Consider the following 17359-nt stretch of genomic DNA (forward strand, 5'->3'; position numbering starts at 1 on the left):
CCTCTCTGGTTTATTTATTTATTTTTAAAAAAAAAGGCACATTCACATGAGACACCACAGGAAAACCTTGCAATTATAATAATGTGCTGTTTGCGGGCCCCTTTCAGCACAGTACAATGGTCTTACCCAAACTTCACACAGTGAACATTGCCTTCGTCTCTACTCAACAGCACAAAAACGATCTGCTTTTAGGTCATGCTTCAAAGGCTTCCAGATAGCATCTTGGGCACAAAACTGCATAGTTGTAGGAAAAAGAGGTGTGAATACTGAAATGCAAATGATGGTGGTTTTCTAAAGAGTGAACCCTGAGAGAAAGCTTTTTGTGTCACAGGAGCATTGAGGGAATCGAAATTGGGAACATCCACAGAAGGATGTTTGAACCTCTCAAGAACCTGACTCACATGTGAGTGCTGCTTTTTGAAAGTTTTAATATCAAAATGCTTTAGATTCTGCTTGCTCAGTTTCAACTTGATTGAAATCTCTATTTTCTGAAGTTATTGAGAATGAGTCGGTTTTTAATGTTTAAATAAAGTGTTGAGATTGATGTTCAGGATATTCTGATTGAAATGCCTGACAACTGAACATCTCTATAATTATTCGTACTTTAAAATATTAAACAAACGATGGCAGATTGTGGAGATCGAATGCAGATGTTTTGTAATGTCTGGAATATCCTCATTAAAAAAAGATAAAGACAAACTCTTTAGTTCTCATCCCAGAAATTGACTCTAATATTTTGTATTCTATTAATTATTCATGGTAATCATTTTCTCCCATGGCCTGGTGTAGTAATTGGGAGTGATTACGATGTATCACCTGAAGATGTGAAAAAAAATATTCTAGGGTGTTTGGAATATATATTGGAGTGTTTGCAATTCCCTTGTCAATCTTTTCAGCTACTTGAAGACCCAGTGTTGTGTCTTTCTGCCTTGCACATCTTGCAGTATATAAATTACACTGTGAAAAATGAGAACACTATGAATTTCTCAAGTAATTTATAATGCTTCCTCTCGTGCTTTTTTAGTTGACTGTGAAATTCAACTCAAGACTTGCTTTTTGTTTCTATATCAGTTCTGTTCAGTGTGATACTCTTCTCTCGTCTTTTGTCTTCCCCTTTATAAAAACCTTTCTCAGCAAGGACAGGCTGGTTGACAGCAAAACGCTATAGATAGATAGATAGATTTTTTTTTACTGTTAAAATGATCTTTTATCTCTTAAATTCGATGGATGGATGGATTCAGACTTGACATTATTTGAGCATAAATGAATCAATATTCGTAGCTATGTCGTGACAGGAGCTTAATGATGATCTGATTATGTTTGTCATTTGTGCTTCTTTCTTTTCAGCTACTTTAAAAAGTTTCAGTACTGTGGCTATGCGCCTCACGTCCGCAGCTGCAAGCCCAACACTGATGGCATCTCATCTTTCGAGGACCTTTTGGCAAACATCGTGCTGCGTGTCTTTGTCTGGGTTGTCTCGGCAACGACATGCTTCGGCAACATCTTTGTGATCTGCATGCGATCCTACATTCGCTCGGAGAACAAGCTCCACGCCATGTGCATCATCTCTTTATGCTGTAAGATTTGATATAAAATATCATGCAGTGTCATTTTAAACGGAGTTTAAGGTTGCAGTGCACTGCTCATCATCTCCTAGCAAAAGCAATTTCACACATAATTAGTCTCATGCAACTTTCTTTTTTGGTGTTTAAAAAAAAAATCTAAATACTATGGAAGCTTGATCCCACCTCGGAATAAAAAATAAAAAAGGTAATTGCAAAGTTCACAAAATTGTCATAAATAAGTAATAGAAGTAATAATAAACTCAAAATTGCGAGAAATAAAGTCAGAATTGTGAGAATTTTTTTCCCCAGAATTGTGAGAAATAAACATGCAGTTGTGAGTTCTAAAATCTGAATTGCAAAATAAATTGAGAAAAATATCAGAATAGTGAGATAAAAAGTTACAATTACCTTTTTTATTTTATTCCGTGGCGGAAACAAGCTTCCATAAAATACTGTTCAGCCTGACATGGATTAACGTAAAAGTTCTGTGTGTGATTCAAGATTTCTCATTCAGATGAGAAAAAAAAGTCAATGGTGCTTTTTAGAGGCAAACAGGCTGATAGCATGAGGGCAGCTTATAGCTGGTCAACAGCATTCAGAGTCTGCTTTTACCCGACAGTGTTCACTTTTGACTGAAGTACCACCACGTCTCACTTTTTATCGCACCCATGAGGCCACCCATACAAACTGACCACTGATGGATGAAGCAAATGCTGTGTTTCATTAAAACTTTCCTAATTCATACTGCACACACTATAGCCTTCTCCCATAGGAAATAGCGTGCCATGAAAAGAAAAGCAGTTATTTAATTTCTGTCCTTTGATATGGGCTAAATAAGAGGATATCAAAGTTGTGCACTGGGCATCTGTATGCTCCAGAGAGCACTGCCATGGGCAATTCAGATGAGTGTGTAGCCTAATTCAAAATACATGGAAATCAATTGTTCAGAGTGTTCACTTTGAAGTGTAGATGACAACACGTAGATGTAGCAACATTTACAGGGTTTTTTTACATTTATAATTCATTCCTTTTTTACATTCACCTACTAACATACACTGATCAGCCACAATCTTAAAAACCACCTGACTAATATCGTGTAGGTCTCCCTTGTGCTGCCAAAACAGGCCACGGGACCCCTGAAGGCATCCTGTGGGATTCTAGCACCATGACATTAGTGGAAGAGTCCTACAAGTTGTGAGGTGGGGCCTCCATGGATCGGATTTGTTGATTCAACACATATCATAGATGCTCAATCGGATTGAGATCTGGGGAATTTGGAGGCCAAGGCAACACCATTCTTGCGCATTATAGGCGCTTTCGGCTGTGGACAGGGGTCATTATGGGCACTCTGACCATACATGGCAAACTGTGATGCACTGTGTGTTCTTACACCATTCTATTATAGGCAGTATTACGTTTTTCAGCCATTTGAGCTACAGTAGCTCTTCTGTGTGATCGGACCAGACAGGTGAGCCTGTGCTCCGCATGTGCATCAATGAGCCTTGGACGCCCATGATCCTGATGCTGGTTCACTGGTTGTCCACTTTTGGTAGGTGCTAACCACTGTATACCTGGAACATCCCACAAGACTTGCCGGTTTGAAAATGCTGTGACCCAGTTTTATTAGCCATCATTATTCAGTCAGATGTGGAAAGTGGCAGATTGGTAATAAAGGCTTCTTGATGTTCAGGCTGCTGTCGGATTTCATCAAATTTTTATTATACATTGTTCTTGGTTGATGCAACATGTGCTGCTAAAAAGAAAACTTTGTTTTGTCAAAAAACAAACAAAAGCTGTATTTCTTGAAATGTAAAATACATAAGTAACTCATAAAAATGATGTGTTAACCTCATCCGTATTTGTCTAGCTTACAAGTTCATTCTCTGTTCTGTGCTACACAGGTGCAGATGGTCTGATGGGTGTCTACCTCTTCATGATTGGCGCCTATGACCTAAAGTTCAGAGGCGAGTATAACCGTCACGCTCAGGCCTGGATGGATAGTGTACCCTGTCAGGTGATTGGATCTCTAGCCATGCTGTCAACAGAGGTGTCAGTGCTGCTCCTCACATACCTCACCCTGGAGAAATACATCTGCATTGTCTACCCATTCCGGTACCTGACCCCTGGCCGCAGACGCACTGTTACCATTTTGGTGGTCATCTGGATTTTGGGCTTTGTTATTGCTTTCCTGCCACTGGTCTTTAAAGGGGTTTTTAAAAACTTCTATGGAACCAATGGCGTTTGTTTCCCTCTGCACTCTGAGCAGCCAGAGACTCTCGGAGCCCAAATCTACTCCATTGTGATCTTTCTGGGTACGTGAGAGTCCCTTAATTTTGTTGAAAATATGTTCTTTTGGACAACTGTCAGGTTCTGGTAGTAAAAATCTCATGCATTTTCTCCACAGAATAATTGATTTTTAACGATTCTGTGTATATATCTTTTAAGACAAACCTACCATGAGCTCTGAGGTTATTAATCAACAGAAAGTAAAAAATTTCAACTTAAAAAAATCTGTTTGTGTACATATTTCAGGATATTTATTAATTTGATCAAAACGAATAAACACTAATATTGTGCAATATTATTAAATTTAAAATAACTGTTTTCTATTTTAAAGGTAGGGTAGGCAACCGCGGAGAGATCCCACCCTCCCTTCAGAGCGTCTCCAAAGCCACGCCTCCTTCAAAACATAGGAACACACACAGCAGAGTCTACAAAGCGTCATGAGAGACGCCGTTAAATTACCTCATGTCTCAAAGTAAATAACATTACAATAATAATGAACGTAAACAACTTACAGAGGTATGGAAATACATGTTTGACAGGAAAGAAGGACATTGTATCATTGCATTCGTACCACTTCTATTATTGATTGCTATCAGGATGTGAAGAGAGTTTCAACCAGTATAAAAAAAATTGCCTACCCTACCTTTAATATATTTTAAAATGTAGGCCTAATTTATTTCAGCAGCCATTACCCGAGTCTTCAGTGCCACATGATTGCTCAGAAATCCTTCTAATATGTTGCTTTGATTTATTTATTTCAAAATATTCATATTTAAAATCAATCAAAAAAATTAAATCATGTTTTATATTTATTTTATTTGAATACATAATTTACAGTTGGAGAAAGACAGTGCTGGCAGTTGGAGAAAATTACATCAAACCCTTTTTCCTGATCCCCCCCCCCCCCCCCCAAATAGGCTACTTTTTGGCTTTGGTTTATAATGTTGTTATTAATCTCAGAGCTGGTTGGTTTGGTTTATGTACGTTTTGGTTTGTGGCTCAATGATTCCCTCTTCAAACATTTACTTCTTTTTTTACTAGCTTTCCTGTTTTAACAGCAGTCAGAGTTGTTGGACTCTTTTGTTCCTGGTTGGGAAATTGTTCTCTCTGTGAGTGCTTAATTTGTTTGTATGATAGAGGTCATATCGAAAGGTCTAAATTTAGATTGGAAGAAAGGACAGTAGGGAACAGACGTTATTGAGAGATCATTGAAGAAATGTGGTGGGGTCCAGCAAGTCCATTCATTTTAACAATAACTTAATCTTTTTTGACCTGATAGGTGTTTAAAGGGTATTGTTGTGGTGCTTATGTTTTGTATTGAGGTCATCCTTCACATTGATGAACAATTTTCACTGTTATACGTCATGTCAAAAACATATCCTGTTTCCAAATAGGTCTCAATCTGGTGGCTTTTCTCATCATCGTTCTCTCTTATGGAAGCATGTTTTACAATATCCAGAGAACAGGAACACAGACGACCAAATACACCAACCACATTAAGAAAGAGCTGACCATTGCCAAACGCTTCTTCTCCATTGTCATCACCGATTCGCTGTGCTGGATTCCCATTTTCATCCTCAAGATTCTTTCACTAATGGAGGTCGAAATCCCAGGTAAGTGCCTCACGAGGCCATTTAAAGTCTTCAGGGCCATCGATTTTTTTTCAAGGATAAGTCTAAAATTGAGCCAAAGCAGAAACTTTTTACAGCTTTTTTTTATTCATTATGCTCTTTCATTTAACATCAGTGTCTATAAGTATTGAAAAGGTTAAAGGGGTCCAAACATGTGCAAGTAACAGAAAGGACATGCAAAACTTTTACTTGACCTTAAAATCCGGAAAAATTCTTTCATAATCTTTGTACAGTGCTCTCCCTCATGTTGTTACAGACCTGTATGCATTTCTTTCTTCCATGGAACACAAAACGGGACATTATGAATCATTTTATTTTGCATATAATTACAATGAACGATGGCTGGAGATTTGAAGCTTCAAAGATGATGCAAAAGCATAAAACTGTCATAAACAGTTCATATGACTATATTCCAATCTGAAGTGATATTATAGATTTGTATGAGAAACTCCAAAAAAAGTTGTCATTCATTGATCCTCCTTAGTGAATACCTGCTAAAACTGAATGAATAAAACATTCACACAGATTTTGTGATGAGTGATGAAGCCAATTATCCATTAATTGGACAAAGGCCAATAGGCAAATTTGGCCAGGGTCACACCCCTAATCTTTCGAAGGACATCGTGGTATTTTTAATGACCACAGAGAGTCAGGGCCTCGGTTTAACGTCTCATCCGAAGGACGGTGCTTGTTACAGTATAGTGTCCCCATCACTTTACTGGGGCGTTAGGACCCACACAGAACACAGGGTGAGCACCCCCTGCTGGCCTCACTAACACCTCTTCCAGCAGCAACCTGGTTTTCTCAGGAGGTCTCCCATCCAGGTACTGACCAGGCTCAGCCCGGCTTAGCTTCAGTGGGCAACCAGTCTTGGCCTACAAGGTGATATGGCTGCTGGCTACTTCTTTCATGAATGACTTGAATATCAGAATATCGGTTCCCCGTACAAAGCCGTCATATGTCTTTAGAAGACTTTTGTTGATTTATTTCTTTAAATATTCACCTTTTGTGTGCTACTGAAGAAAGAAAGGAAGTGTTCACACTTGGCAGGTTTGGTTTGATTAAAACAAACCCTGTTGCTAATGCTCTGTTAGTGCAGTTCATTTGAATAAGTGTGAACGCTGCCATCCGAACAAGTGAACCGAGACCGCTGAAAAGATGGGTCTCTGTCCACTTCCAAACCAATTCTAGTGCGTTTCGAATTAAATATGAACGCAACACGGACCAAAGACAAAAAACAATATGCGACCATAAAAAGGACAGAATGCTCCAGCATACCTGTTTTTTTCTCGTCATAGTCGTGATGTTGCCCATCATAGTTCAATACAGGCATCAGATCTGCATCTCCTCACAGCAGATCTTCGTTTAAGTGTGTGACGGAGGGATTCCTGCCACTGTTTTGACTCTTGACTCTTATTTTGATTTTATAAGCTCTTCACGAGTTTTCAGCTGGTCAAAATACCATGAAGGCTACGCACATACTCTAAATATATGCCGTAAAAGCCGATGAATCAAGTTGTGAATGTATCCCTATGCCTTTATAGCCTGGAAATCCAGACCCAAATCCGAAAGATTAAGGGTCTGGCATTGAGTAATGAAAATCGCCCAACTCGAGGGCCGGCACCAAGCATGCATCTGAAAATCTCACTGCACGGAATTGGATAACAACACTATGACCAATCACAACAATACACGGGGTGACGTATCCAGAGCCCCATACGCTTAGCAACCAGCGGAGCTAACTGGTAGATTAGACGGCAAAACAGCAAAAATAACTGGTGTCTGCTCCCGTGAATTAAACAACAACGGGGAAAAAGCTTAATTTGTGTGTGAACACATCCTACTGATTTTGAACTGCATGAGGATAAATAATGACAGATTATTTTTATTTTTTGTTTGGATGAACTTTGCCTTCAAAGTATGTTCGATTTTCAAATACATATAATGCTCTTTTCATTCACATAATATTCAACAACGGCTGGGCAAATGACACTGTGTTTCACTATGATTACTTCTAGGACATTTCAGTGGAATATTATAGTTTTTGTTCCCATCTCTCTTTGAATTATATTTCCAGACATAATTCATAGCCAGTTGAGAAGTGGACTGCCTTGTTGAAAAGGATTTTTCAAAGAAAAGCAATCAGCAAAAAAAATGACATGAGATTTCAACACTCAATGCATAATTTTCCTCCCCATTACTCTTCTGAATTGAACCCTCTGCAGGAACCATCAGCTCGTGGGTCGTCATCTTCATTCTGCCGATCAACAGCGCTCTGAACCCCATCTTGTACACGCTGACCACACGGCCCTTTAAAGAGACACTGCTTCAGGTGTGGTCCAACTACAGGCAGAGGAGACCCCTGCTCAGCAGCCATCCGCCTCATCTACCTTCCTTTACCTGGCAGGAAATGTGGCCTCTGCAGGAAAACAGCCAAACCCTTTGCTCCCCGGACTACCTGGCACATCCGTCTGAAGTGTCACACAACTCCGGGACCACCCAGTTACTTCACGTGTAGGGGCCGAACGGGACATGAGGTGGTCTGATATGGTCCTGCCATCTGCATCCGACAGCACATACATTTATAAAAAAAAAATGTTGTATGTTTGTGGATGTCTCCATGCAAAGATAATAATGATGCACTGCGTGTGCGTGTGTGTGTGTGTGTGTGTGTGTTAATGACAAAAAGAGACGAAGACAGAGAGCAAGATGTTTGCAACCGCTGCTGGTTTGTGCTGGTCTAGCTGGTTTATCAAGGGAGAACTGCTGGTCAAAGGCATCATTTACTCAGCCTCATGTCATTCCAACTCGTTTGATTTTCTTTCTTCTGCAGAACACAAAAGAATATTTTGTGTGTTTTTGTCCATACAATGAATGTCATTTGGGTCCAAAACAGGGCTTTTATAAGCCTATAAAAAAAAACATTTGTTACTTGATTTTGTAACAATGTTTTGTACGCATACCTATAGACTGAACTCGTAATACACATGTGCACGCCATCAGCGTTCTCACAGGTTCACGTTTTTGAAAGTTTGCGCAGAAAGAACTTAAGAGTTTTCTGTTAAAACGGTGTTGTGTTAGCGGCCCCTAAGTTAATAACTAATGATCGTTGCGACCAGTAACTTTAGCTGGACAATAACTTTATTCTAGAGCTGCTATAAAGCCAAAACAATCTCTGTTACTTTATTTTCTTATTATCAATGTAAAGCCGCTTTGGAACAATCTACATTGTTAAAAGCGCTATATAAATGAAGATGACTTGACTTGACTTGACTTGAAATAAGATAAACATTAACTGAATAAAATACAACAAAAATTAAGCTGATTTCAGATCGTTTCCAATTCAAAATTTCTCATCATCATTTAGCTCATCTTGATGTACTAAAATAACTAAAATGGAAAGAAAATTAATCAAAAGGGTTTTTTTTTCTTCAAAACTATTTAGATATTATATTAATAACTATTAAAATGACAACAAAACTTGATTGCTAACTTTTTAACTAAATTAAAATGGATTGTATGAAAGTTTTTTAAGCTCAAAAAAGGATTTAAAAGAAGCACCTTGGATAAAACCACTGGAGTGCTGAAACTTTTGGACCCTACTGACTTTCATTGTATAGACAAAAACAGCTGAAAAGCAAGAACATCGTATAAGTTTGTAACAACATGGAGGTTAGTAAACGATGACAGCATCAGCACACCAGCATCCAAAATACAACATGCCAGCAAAGCGGATCTTTTCAACAGGGACATAACAGCACAATTCATCTGATTGTATTGTATTGATAAGCCATTGATAAGGCTTAATCAGTTTGTTTACAAGTAGTGACTCATGCAGGGTCTTAAAAGACATGGCTGATTAATAAAAGTGTTTACTTAGTGTTTTACCATCAGCCTGTGTTATACATTCGACTTTTGCCCCTGTCTGTTGTATTGATTGACATCTTGTCTTTTCAATGTGGTGTGCAGCTATTCAGTGTTTAAAACGTGTTTCTTGTCCATCTGAAAATGTGTGTAGCATGTAAATGACTGCTGCTTTTTGTACAAAATGTAAATATATATTGTATAGAATTATTTTTATCTAGCCAAAGATGTAGGAGCTCCTTGGTTTCCATAGGACATATCATTACTTATACTGTGAGGTGCAAAGGCAGTCCGGGTGTTTTAATTAGAGACATCTGTCAGTCATTTTAATTGTCTTTCTCTTTCAAAGCCACTGGAGGAACAAAGTGATAATAGCAAATCTGTTACCCTTGTTTGTATTCTTGGATCATTAGAAGGTCTAGTTCACAGATTTTATTGAAATAACTCACTTTACAAATAGAAACCCATGCATTATATTTGGTCATCCTTATTTTAGTATTTTAATCTGAAACTTTCTGCCTGCACGCACAATGCCATCTTCATTCAGGGAGTTATACATAAAGATGTAGTGGGATGAATTTCACGTCAAGAGGTTATATTTCAGGCTATATTTCAACCCAAAAATTGAAATAAAGAAATAATAAATTATATTTTGTTTTATGAAAATACAATAAAGCCATATTTAGGACATTAAATAATTTTTTATAATTTTGCACTGTGCCATTTAAACACATTTTCTGCCCAAATTCTCATTACCATAAAGCAAAAAAAAAAAAAAAAAAATCTAATTGTAATTACTATAATGCAAAAAACAATATATTTGATTTAAATAGTAAAGTGTTCAAAATTATAGTATTTAGTGTATTGTATTTAATGATGCAGATTTTAATTGTAAAAATATGAATATGTGAAATATGACCTGACATGTTTTAGTGAGTAACCCAGATGCTATTTGATTGATACAATTAAGACCTCTGAGCAGTTCATGGACTTAAGGGTTTTATGTTGGATGACTTTGGGAATACTAATTATTAATAAAACACCATTAGTGAGACTCAGTGCTCCTCTCTTACATGTGGAAGTGTATAATTTACATCTGAAATTTACAAATATTGTTTTCTGATATTACCAACCCACCAAATGAAGAGGATATTTTCATGTTTCCCTCGAGAAAGTCCTGTTTTTGTGACAAGTATTTCATAAGAGACTACCTTTCATTTTATGAATGTAAAGATGACAAATAAAATAATAATAATAAACATTCCTGGCATTTCACTGTTCGATTGCAATGCTTCCTCAACTCACTATATCAGAAAGTGTTTGTCAGTGATGAAGCTGTTATATATAGCCTCGTGCAAAACTCACCTTTCGGTAATGATTCACAGGTGGGAGAATGTACTGGGTGTCAAGAAGTATGACATTATAAGGATGTGATTCACTCATTCCAATGGTGATATCTCGATTTTTAACAGCCTACATACATTCTTTCTCCTACATACATTCTGCGCTTCACTAATCATCACTGTTTCTAGTAATACAAAAACACAAATGCCCTATAACATTAATTAATTTTAATATATATATATATATATATATATATATATATATATATATATATATATATATATATATATAGCAAGGCAGTCTTGATGTATTAATTTGAGACATCTGTCCGTCATTTTAATTATCTTTCTCTTTCAAAGCCACAGGAGGAACAAAGGGATAATGTCCACTCTGTGTATTCTTGGATTATCAGAAGTTCACAGAGTTTACACAGTTTAAAACCGGGACAATCAATTTCACGGCCAGCTAGTCCATTAAAAGCCCTAAGCAGACCGAACCAGATACACAAACAAATCAATTTAAAGTCCTTAAATAGAGAACAAGCAGTTCCACAATTCCTGCAGGATTGTTTTCTTGGGGGTGCCTGAATCAATAACTTCAATATCCTGCATTTATTGCATTTTATTTTTTCATTTTCCATTTGACCTTAAAACTATACATCTAAAACCCACATAGTAAAGTGTGCACAGTTATTAAGCACGTTATCAATTTCACTGAACATCTTTAGGAACTATACGGTTATCCGGACCACACCTATTTGGGTAGGGTTGGTTAGGGTTAGGTTAACCATATAGTACATTTATGTGTGGTCACGTGTGGTCCGGATAACCGTATAGTACCCATCTTTATTAGCTCTTTGAATCAATAACGGTTTATTAAAACCTGCCGACTGACAGTCCACCTACTGGCCGGAAAAGATAATTAGGGCTTTAAAACTTTATTTTCTCTTTTTCATCACCACCACTAGGCTAGGGCAAACAAAGTGAAAAAGTGAAAATCTATATTATTTGACGTCTATTACGTGCGATCTTCAAAAAGATCAGGGGGTTTCGACATTAATCTTAAAGCACCAAAGTAGCTACTCACCAATACAAGGGTACGATGTATGTTGTTGTCTTCTGAGCTATTCTGGGTTGTGTGTGAAGTCCGCGGTCTTTTGCTTCATATAATAATTCACCGAAAATTATCCATTAGCTTATGGATTTCTTCTTTCAGCCGAACACAGTCACATAATAATCGCTGAAGCTGTTGATGAGGAGCTAAATATGATTACACAACCGAGATGTAATTCCTAAGTATTCCTCAAATGTAAAATTTGATCTGTACATCAGCATCAGGGAATAACATTATAATCTCGTTCATGGTAGAGAAAGCTGATTACATGCACACAGGGAAAGTAACCGTGGCGTGAAGACATTGAATTAAATGTAAACACAGCTTGTGTCTTTATCGGCTTTTCCACATATGTACTGGCCTTGATAATCATCAAATATACTTGCCGCTTGCTCAATTTCTGTAAATCTAATTTTGAATGAATGACTCTCTCAGCCATTGCTCTGGTCTTCGTCAACAGCCGCTTGCACCCCCTGCTGGTGAGACCGACTAACAGATGGAGATTATGAATCGGTACTCTACTGCTATTCCTGCAGTTCCCGGATGTACAATGTTCAATTTTCTGTCGAATTTGACCCACTGAATTTGTAAAAGCGAATTTGTAAAGTGAAATAAAATGTATCGAAGATTGCCTGTCGAATATAATAGGTTGTATTTTTAAACAGACCAAATATTTTTGGAAATGAAGTCTGAAAGGTGAATATGGATTATATAATTTTAAATAATGAAAATGTGTGTGAAATATTTTGAATTTAAATATCCACAGCTTAAATATACGACCATGTTGAATTTCAGCCCATGAAAATGCAAGCCCTAAAAAATGCAATGCATTAAAATGCATTCATGGTTAATGCAATGCATTTTTTTTTTTTTTTTAATTAGTGCAATTCAACAAACGTTTTTTTCTTTTTTTTTCTTTTTCAAATAACGTTACACTTGTCATTAATTTTCTTCCATTCCTCGTTTCACCAGAAGTATAACTTAGTTTTCTACTATAAAGGTGCATTCACACAGGGTGTCCGCGTTAAAGGGTTAGTTCACCCAAAAATGAAAATTATGTCAGTAATTACTCACCCTCATGTTGTTCCAACCCCACAAGACTTTCGTTTATATTCGGAACACAAATTAAGATATTTTTTTTTATGAAATCTGAGAGGTGGGAGAAGCTTGTAAACAGACAGTGCAGCGCTTCCGATGTGGTGATGTTCTAAGACCCAGCGAAGTCATCCTCTCAGTTCTCGCGCAGGCGTTGTGGCGCTCTTGTGAACTCACTCACGGAAGAAAATGAATAGTTGAATAAAGTCGTTATTTTAGGGGTTTTTTGCACACAAAAAGTATTCTCGTCGCTTGATAAACTTAAGGTTGAGCCACTTGGACTATTTTAACAATGTCTTTACTAACTTTCTGGGCCGGCAGATGCAATTACCAAGCAGCCTATGAAGGAGTGAGACAGCTCTCGGATTTCATCAAAAATATTTTAATTTGTGTTCCGAAGATGAACGAAAGTCTTGTGGGGTTGGAACAACATGAGGGTGAGTAATTACTGACATAATTTTTCATTTTTGGGTGAACTAACCCTTTAACACTTCTCATTAGGCTTGTTTGAGATGAGCAAAATCTGCGCAGAACCGATCACCGGTGATCACCGCGAGATGCATGCCGGTTAGAAATGTGTCCTAGTGCGGTCCAGAGCCATAGAGAGAAATGGCTCTCTAAAATTCTCTCTATGGCTCTGGTGCGGTCCGCCTGGCTCTGATGTCATGCTGACGTATGTCAAAAAACACTCGCGAGCGCAAGGCGCACGTGTCGGATTCTGCAGTCGTGCGCAGTTGCTCTCCACCGACTGCGCTGATCAAAAGCATGATGGGAAACGGCTTGCTGACGACACAGCTTAATGCTCATTGGTTTAAACAACCGTGATGTATCGTTCTCTTTTAAACTGTTTGATTTTAAAGCTCTGATCTCATGTTTTTATGTGTATAAATTATGTTTTAGTATTCCCAAACTCTCTGACAGTGTTATCTATGGGTTATTTGATTGTTGTCATATTTATTTAAAAAAAAAAAATATATAAAACTTGTCTGTAATTAGAGTAAAAATGATTGATAAACAGGTCTTTGGCATGTAATTATAAATGGGTGTCTTGTTCATTATAATTATTTTCATATAAAAGCAACAGAACTTAAATTACATCCAGTTTATTAGCAACACTGTGCATGAGCGTGAATCCCGCAATATCCATCTTTGATCTCGCAGGTGTCAGATCCACTGTGAGAAGAGAGAACTGTCCGTCTTGCCTGCGCTTTTTTCACTCCTCCCCTCACTGCAGCCGCCTACTCTCGACTACATTACAGGTGAGGCAAGGCGCATCTCAAACAAGCCTATTTACTTTGAATGGGTGACGTCATACATTGCCGAACTGAATTTTGGTTTCCATTGCTCACATCACTGACGATGCTTGCGGCATAAGTTGAACATTTTTCAACTTTTCAAGCGCCAACGCAGGCGCCAGCCAATCAGATTGCCTTATGCAAATACCCTAGCGCAGATGCTAGCCAACTGCATTCATGCAACACCGGAAAGTAATGTGATTGGCTGTTGGTGAATGGTGACGGTCGCGTCAGCACAAGCTTCAGACACGCCCTCCGTCAAGCGTCAGCGACTGAAAGTTTGCTTTGGCAAGCTGTTTCGAACTCCCAAAACAATCTCCAAACAAAGTTTGTTTTGGCCTAATTTTGTTCGAATTGACATCACGTCATCACACACGTGCACGTGTCCATTAAGTCCATGAGACCTTATAGGGTGTCCCATTTGTCATTTTAGGTTTGAGAAGGGTGCTCACGAGCGCCCCCTTTGAGGTCGGTATGCGCCCTTGATGCCCTTCTTCCCGCCAGTCAAAGTGGCGTTATGTCACGAAAGTACGGACTTGTAGGAAGACCGCGAGTGCTTAGGGGGCCATTTGGGACAAGGCCTCTAGGCTAATATTGCCCACAAACCATTGCGCTTTGGTGGAGGATGCGGTAAAGAACTACAAACACGTATAAAAAGTGTTAAAAAAATACAAACATGGCATGGTTTACTGAGGTATAGATAAAGTTGTTTGAGTGACTAATAATCAACATTTAACATGAAACTTTTTATTTATTTAATGTTATTTGTGTTATATTTCATCTGCGCAACGAAATGAACTTTTAGATACTAAAAGCTAGATACTATAACTTTGATGTTAGCATTGTCATTAGCAAACACGTTTGATTTCTGTAGTTGTTTGGCTGTTCCTCTGTCGGTTTTATTTGTGTAACTTACACTTTTATTTTGTCACTAAGTCAACGCGTCTGATAATAGGCAATAAACATGTTGCACATATCATGATCGAGCTAGAAAAAACGTTCTGATGTTTTCTTAGACAAGCAAAGGTAAACGGTACTACTTTTTTATGCTCATGTCCACTCTCCCAAAAACAAACAAACACGAAAGCAGTAGTTCGCCTCGTTCATATCGTTCGTTCCCGGTAAAAATACTAGTATGCATGACAACACAATAAAAAAAAAAATCGCCATCAGTTGGAAAGAAAATATTGCTTTACTTGCCTCAGTAGACATAACTGGTTTTGAAATAGCCAGTTCCTCTGCTCAGCTCGGTTGCTCGTGGCGAGGGGGGAGGGACAACAGTTTGTTTTTACAACAGAGTGTTTGAAAGCATTTACTACCAGACACTAGGGGGAGCTTCGTAGAGAAAAAACACTCAGACTTGCCTGGTGTCCCTTTAACCATAGATATCATATAGGCCCTGTCCCAAATGGCGCACTTCATGCGGACTTTCGGTCTCGTGGACTTGAATTGCGCGTGCTCGCTGAGTCTACGAGTCCGTAGGCCGTCCCATTCAGCATTTTACCGCTCTGAAGTGTGCTCAGCAGCGCCCTCTTTGTACCCTTGAAGCGGTCTTCCGCGAAGCCCGCATAGAAGCAGGCTCCACGCACTTTAACTACCCAGGAATCCTTGCGAAAGGCCAATCAGACAACAGATGGGAGGAGATTTCACTCACGGATAATTGTTGACATGGCTGAGAAGAAAATATTACGGGTTTTATGACCTAAATGTACATTTTACCAGTTGTTACCTACAGTTTATACAAACATTATGGTCATCGACCAGTGGTTGATGTCTCAAACATAATAATAGCGTGTTTAATAATATGATCGTGTTATGATTCATTAAATAAATAGTACCGAATGTCAGGGCTTTACTGAGTCATATGTAAACATAGTATGAATATTGAAACCTGTAAATTGAAAAAATTATGTTTAAATTATGTTTTAAAATTGTAATCTTAGTTCAAATGGAACATTATGTAGCCTATTATTATGTACAACTGCAAACATCATTTAAATAAGCATGATATATCTATTGTTTAATGCCCAGGTGATATGCACAATATCAAAATATAGAACTGTAAAATTAGGATGTGTAGTTGACATGCAAATAAGACATCGGAGCGCAAAAATGTGATTTCTCCTGTCCAACAACAACCAGGCCGTTAATTCTGGAGTGCCGATCGAGTCTGTCCCAAAAATACCTCTCAATGCGCCCTCGTGGACTCGCGCCAAGGGCCCTATAGGTCTGCACTACATGACGTCACCAAAGTGTGGACTCTGAGGAAGTCCACAAGTCCGGAGTGTGCCATTTGGGACAGGGCCATAAAGGCTAGATGTCTCGTCCGCGCTGCTGGCCAATGGAGCTCGACATCCGCACACGGCGGCCATCTTACGACAGGGTGCTCGCTCACTCATAACATGGTGCATGTACTTTTAAATAACCATAACTTGCTCAATTTTCTACCGATTTTCAAACGGTTTGGTTTGTTATAAACGTCAGAGATGTAGCTATTATACTGCATACATATGAATAATTATGTTCAAAATGTTTAAGCATTCAGAATTATAGCCACGTTAATAACGTTTGTAAGAAACCAAACCGTTTGTAAATCCGTCCAGATTTCAGCGAGATAAGAGGATTTGTGTGCGTGCTGCTCACTCACCTTAATTCACAGAGCCCTGTCCTAAGATGGCCGCCGGTGATGCCGGAAGTGACTCCGCCTTAAGACATCTAGCCTTTATATGATATCTATGCCTTTAACTGTGACAAAATGATTGACTGGCCAGTTTGACAGGATGCACGTAATGCGACATAGCATCCTTTAAAGACACAATTTTACAACGTGACAGTAGGCTATGTCCCAACGCTTGTCTAGCCTACTCTTCTGCTACACACTCAAAAGTATTTACTTTTTCTTCACAAAAAAGAGTAGGGCACATGAGTTCATATTTTTTTTAATAAACACAACGGTTAATTTTCATTTAAAAAAAATTGTCACAATGCAAAAACAAATCTTCTTCATTCTTTTTATTTTATTGTATTTTAATTTTTATTTAATTTTTTTATTTTATCTTATTTTTACACTCTCTCTGATATCAGATTGTAGAGCGCCTCCTGCGGTCGAAATTAAACGTTTGCCTGAAAGCTAAACAGAATGACAGTTATGCCACACTATCCTGAA

The 17359-nt window shown here is 38.2% G+C and overlaps 1 protein-coding gene across 1 annotated transcript in view; it reads left to right on the forward strand.

The window, feature by feature from the left end:
* The window catches only part of rxfp1 (relaxin family peptide receptor 1), a 51242-nt gene extending 40633 nt beyond the window's left edge, over window positions 1-10609 (forward strand). The window contains exons 14-18 of the mRNA XM_084133800.1: window positions 332-403; window positions 1348-1577; window positions 3467-3877; window positions 5246-5464; window positions 7708-10609. Of these exons, the coding sequence (XP_083989926.1) occupies window positions 332-403; window positions 1348-1577; window positions 3467-3877; window positions 5246-5464; window positions 7708-8000 (1225 nt within the window). The 3' untranslated portion in view covers window positions 8001-10609. The remainder of the gene's footprint in view (window positions 1-331; window positions 404-1347; window positions 1578-3466; window positions 3878-5245; window positions 5465-7707) is intronic.
* The last annotated feature ends 6750 nt before the right edge of the window (window positions 10610-17359 follow it).

Source organism: Abramis brama, assembly GCF_963993115.1.
Source record: "Abramis brama genome assembly, chromosome: 13".
Lineage (NCBI taxonomy): Eukaryota > Metazoa > Chordata > Actinopteri > Cypriniformes > Leuciscidae > Abramis > Abramis brama.